This window comes from Malania oleifera, chromosome 8 (genome assembly GCF_029873635.1).
Source record: "Malania oleifera isolate guangnan ecotype guangnan chromosome 8, ASM2987363v1, whole genome shotgun sequence".
Taxonomy (NCBI): domain Eukaryota; kingdom Viridiplantae; phylum Streptophyta; class Magnoliopsida; order Santalales; family Ximeniaceae; genus Malania; species Malania oleifera.
In genome coordinates, this window is record NC_080424.1 from 85,707,712 (window position 1) to 85,712,879 (window position 5,168).

The window sequence follows — 5,168 nt, forward strand, 5'->3', positions numbered from 1 at the left end:
TGCAAAGAGTAGAAAATGATGGGGGGGGGGAAGGGATTCCAAATTGGAGTGTGTGTGGGCTGTTCATATTAAACAACACAGGGAAAGCTACAAATTGAAAAGAGGACACTCGTTTGACGTGAAGTGATACCACGTTCTTCCTCTCTCTCTCTCTCTCTCTCTCCTTCCCTTTTTAATAATTTTATTGAATATACAACGGGTATAGAAACTCCTCCATACTGACCAAAACGCCCTTGGATGGTATCTCAGAAAATAGCATCAACGACAATTATATTGTACAATCCGCACAATGATTATGGAACAAAATTACTATGTATGAGACAAACAACCATTTTTCTTTGGAAAAATTATATGATACTTGACCACTATATATCATACATGCCCTATTCAGTGAAACACACACACACACACACACACACACACACACATATATATATATATATATATATATATATATATATATCTAACAATACAATCCAAAAATAAGGGACTAGCTACAACTTGAATGTGTTTTGTGTTTGATTCTTTGAAATGTGGTTTTAATGTGCTATCAAGCATCTAAACATAAATATATAGTAGATCAATTTACAACATAGCACATTTGCTACCAAATAATAATAATAATTTGAAATCAATTTTTTTTTTTATTGTGATTACAGCAGAGCATTTTGGTATGTCATCTTTCAACTTTGTAATCTCTATTGGCAAGTTGGCCCAATTCATTTTCAAGAATTTGATCCATTGAAGTCGTTCTACTTTAAAAGGAAGCGCTAGATTGATCTTTGAAGCAATTGATTCACATAGTAATAATGGCTTGAAAATTTTGGAGGGAAAGAAATCAGAGGATGTTTCATGATAAAGTTATGCCAGTGCACAAAATTTCAATGAGAGTTCAAATAATTTGTTTTTCTGGAGTTGCATACATCAAGAGCTTAACTTACTAAAATGGCACGAGTTCATGGTGCTCTACTACTATTTGAGATTGCAATTGTGTTTTAAGTTTCTATTTAACTTGTGTATCAATATTTCTGCTTGTGGTGTCTCTGCATTTTGGCAATTCTAGTTCTCAAGTGTCTTGCTTGAGTCCCCATGTTGTTGCTTCTTAATGAAAGTTTATTTTACCTCTTAAATATAATGTGAAATCAATTGTGTTATTTCAATTGACATTATACATGCTTCAATTGCATTAAAGTAATTTTTTTACATATACTAACCATGTGGGCACACACTACATGCGCAACAAAGCCCTAAATTTAAGGTTATTAGGAAATAATAGGAGAGTTGAGATGATAGGGAGTTGCTAGTTTTTTTTTTTACTATAAATTTAAAAATTACCCATTAATTAATTGATATATTTTTTAATTTAAAATTTATATAAGAAAGGCATTTTAGGGAGATTGAGAGAAAATGCAAGTTGAAAACTGCCCCTCTTCCCTTAATTAATAGAAGTACTAATAATTAAAATATATACACTACTAGAAGTTAAAATTAAAATTTGATTAAATTGGCTAGCTTTATATACACATGAAATTTCACCCCCAAAGAAAATAAATATATATTAAAAAAATTCCATATAACTATAATATATATATATATATGTAATATAAATTGATCAAAATTCAACATACAATATCTCATCAAACATCAACCTAAAAGCGTTACAAGCATAAAAAAAATAAGCTTTCAAAATGAAGATAATATAAATATGAAGCCATAAAGCCTAGAAGTTAGTTTTATATTGTCAGAAAGCATATATTTAGTGCATAAAGGTAGAAATTAATTTCATTTTTTTTGGTGTATTGCCTACAAATTAAACTATGAGACACATTTACACCATTTGTATATAAATTTTACTCAAAAAATGTTGACATATATGTGTTTGTGTTACTTGAATGGTTTTGATGCTCTTTTATCGAACCACAACATAAATAGAAGTTTCAAAAAATTTTAATTAAAAACCATCCATTTTTTAAAATTAAATCAAACCGATATAAAACTTATTCTAACTGCTTTAGCGATTTGATTGATCAAACTCGTGCTCCCTCATAGTCATAACAAAAGCATATGAAATTTTCCTTTAAGAAGAAAAAACTAGAGGTAAAAATTTGAAAAGGAAACAAGAAAAGTGCTATATTATTGATATAAAATTAATGTAATGAATAAATTTTTTACAATCTAAAAGTTAATCATTAGAAAAATTATTAATATTTGACTCACAAATTAATTATTCCATCTCCTTGTAAAAGAAGTTTCTTTAGAGATCCCAACACAATTAAAGGCTTGTGTTGCTAAAAAGCAATTGATATAATGCTTAATATTTGGCAAATATATGTAGACACACACACACATTGTTTAATTGATTAAGTGGTGCCATAATTATGCTATATTTATATATATTATATTCCAATCATTAACAAATTTAAAGTAGGATTTAATTTTTTTTTTTACTATGACCAATAGAAAAGATGAAGAAAGATAGCTTTATTCATGAGGTGTGAAGAATGGCAGTGATGGAGTATTGACCAGTAACTCCTAGTGGCATGTGGGATATCAATGGTGTCATCAGAATATATACATGGCAAAAAGGACTAAAGAATGAACGAACCCTCCTGCAATTGAAAAGGGAACGAAAAAGGAGACTCTAAAAAGGACCAAGGGCATCTCCGTCAATTCCCCACCACCACCCACTGTGCCTGATTTTAAGTATGTCCGCGAGAGAGAGAGAGAGAGTCACGGGTTTGTCTTGAAAGGCCCTTATTTCGCAGTCCTAGACAGACAGACACATATTCTCTCTCCCTACATAACCGAGGAGAGGCAAATTTATTTATTTTATCATTTCTATTATAAAAAACGAAGAAAAAATTTTTTATAAAAAAAAACAATCAGCATCTGCATAAGATAATACATTGACTCGCCCTCCTCCCCCTCTCCTCTAGCTCTGGTCTTTCTTTATCTGCAGCATCCTAATTAATTTGTAGTGAAAGTGAGTAAGCAATGGCGCTTATGTTAGACAATTGCGAGGGCATACTGCTGTCCTTAGATTCCCACAAATCCTCTGTGCCGGCGCCGTTCCTCACTAAGACTTACCAGCTGGTGGACGACCCCTCCACCGACCACATCGTCTCCTGGGGCGAAGACGACTCCACCTTCGTCGTCTGGCGGCCCCCCGAGTTCGCCCGCGACCTCCTCCCCAACTACTTCAAACACAACAACTTCTCCAGCTTCGTCCGCCAACTCAACACCTATGTACGTATGCCCACAAACACTTATCCCTCTCTCTGTCTTTCCCCCTCTCGCTCCCTCTCTCTCTCTCGATTTGGGTTTTGACTGTCTTGGTTGATGATTAGGGTTTTAGAAAGATTGTGCCGGACAGATGGGAGTTCGCCAACGAGTTCTTCAAGAAAGGAGAGAAGCACCTGCTGTGCGAGATCCACCGCAGGAAGACGGCTCAGCCCACCCAAGTGCCCGTCGCCCACCACCTCCCCGCGCATTCCCCCCTCGCGGGCATCGGCGGAGGCGGCGCTGCTTTCTACCACCCCTTCTCGGGCGGCGCCCGCATCAGCGTGTCGCCGCCCGACTCCGACGAGCAGCAGGGGTGGTGCGATTCATCCCCATTATCGTCCCCAAGAGGGGGGACGACGACGACCGTGATCACCAATAATGGATGCAGCGGGTACAGTAGCGCGGCGGTTACGGCTTTGTCGGAGGATAACGAGAGGCTGCGGCGGAGCAACTCCATGCTCATGTCGGAGCTCGCCCACATGAAGAAGCTTTACAATGACATTATCTACTTCGTGCAGAACCACGTGAAGCCGGTGGCTCCCAGTAGCACTTCTGCCTACGCTTCTAATTCATTATTCATCAGCTGTAATCCTCCAACTAGTAATTCGTCCGCTAATTGTTCGTTGATGGTGCAAAAGCCTCTCAGCCAGCAGTTTATTGGGTATTACCAGAGTAACACAAAGCAGCAGCTTCCTCAGGCACAGGCTCATGTGTTGAGCTCCTTCAGCTCGGCCTGCACTACATCAAACAGTTCGTTAACCAGTAGCACCACCATTGAAGAACCCGCCGGCGTTAATGGAAGTGGAAGCACTAAAACGAAGCTGTTCGGGGTGCCACTCCACAGCAAGAAGAGACTACACCCGGAGTGCTACGGCTATGCTCCGGCGCCGGCGAGCGGGGATCAGTTAACGAACAAGCCTCGGTTGGTGATGGACAAGGATGATCTGGGGCTCAATCTCATGCCTCCTTCCAAATGCTAGGTTAAATCATTCAGAATTGATCTTCTTTAAATTTAGGTTCTTCTTCATCTCTACTTTAAAAAAAAAAAATTTATTTTTTTATGTTTTTACTCTTCATTTTTTTTTCTTTGGCCGTCTCTGGTTCGTCAATCTCTCAACTGGGTCTGAGAGCCTGCAGCTGTTCATGAAATTAATGGTGTGCGTGTGGGTGTTTGTGATCAATCGACTGTGTATGTATATAGCTTTATTGCCGCTGTCCCAGCTGGTGGGTTTTGGTTAATTAGAGTGAAGATGAAAGCAAGTTCCGTCTTCTTCTTCTTCTTCTTCTTCTTCTTCTTCTTCTTCTTCAATTTTAGTCAAAAAATTATTGTTATTATTATTACCATTAGTTGATATGGCAATTATTATTATTATCATCACCGTACATTATTGTCAAAAAGGAAGAATACTAAGATTTGCAAAAGAAACCTATCATGGTATATATCATATCTAATCTGATAGGATCGATGCTAGCTAGCTAGGCAATAATCTCTGCATTTCTCATATAATTCAGTTGAACTGTGCCCCTTCATGCAAACTAAGGAAACCAACCAACACAGTCAGAGATGGTTCAAAATTCTAAAACAAACAACCTTTTTTTTTTTTTTTTTCAAAGAAACAAAAAAAAGTGGGAATGTTATACATTCAACGAAAGTGAAATACAGGAGAGCACTGACTAAAAATATATGTGAGTATGAAACGTTTCCATCAAGGCTAGCTTCTATACCCCTTCGGACGACCAGAAACCTTTTCCTTTTCCCACTTTAAGTATCTGATCGAACTCTTCAAAACCCTCTTTGGATCCCAGAGAGAAAGAAAGAAAGATAGAGAGAGAGAGAGAGAGAGAGAGAGAGAGAGAGAGAGAGAGAGAGAGGAGAGAGAGAGTCC

General features: G+C 37.5%; 1 protein-coding gene across 1 annotated transcript; it reads left to right on the plus strand.

Moving 5' to 3' along the window:
- The first annotated feature begins 2,773 nt into the window (after positions 1-2,773).
- On the plus strand, positions 2,774-4,571 carry LOC131161853 (heat stress transcription factor B-4). The gene is made up of 2 exons (XM_058117837.1): positions 2,774-3,246; positions 3,348-4,571. The coding sequence occupies exons 1-2, from the start codon at positions 2,995-2,997 to the stop codon at positions 4,260-4,262; spliced, it is 1,167 nt and encodes a 388-aa protein (XP_057973820.1). The 5' UTR covers positions 2,774-2,994; the 3' UTR covers positions 4,263-4,571.
- Positions 4,572-5,168: the final 597 nt, after the last annotated feature.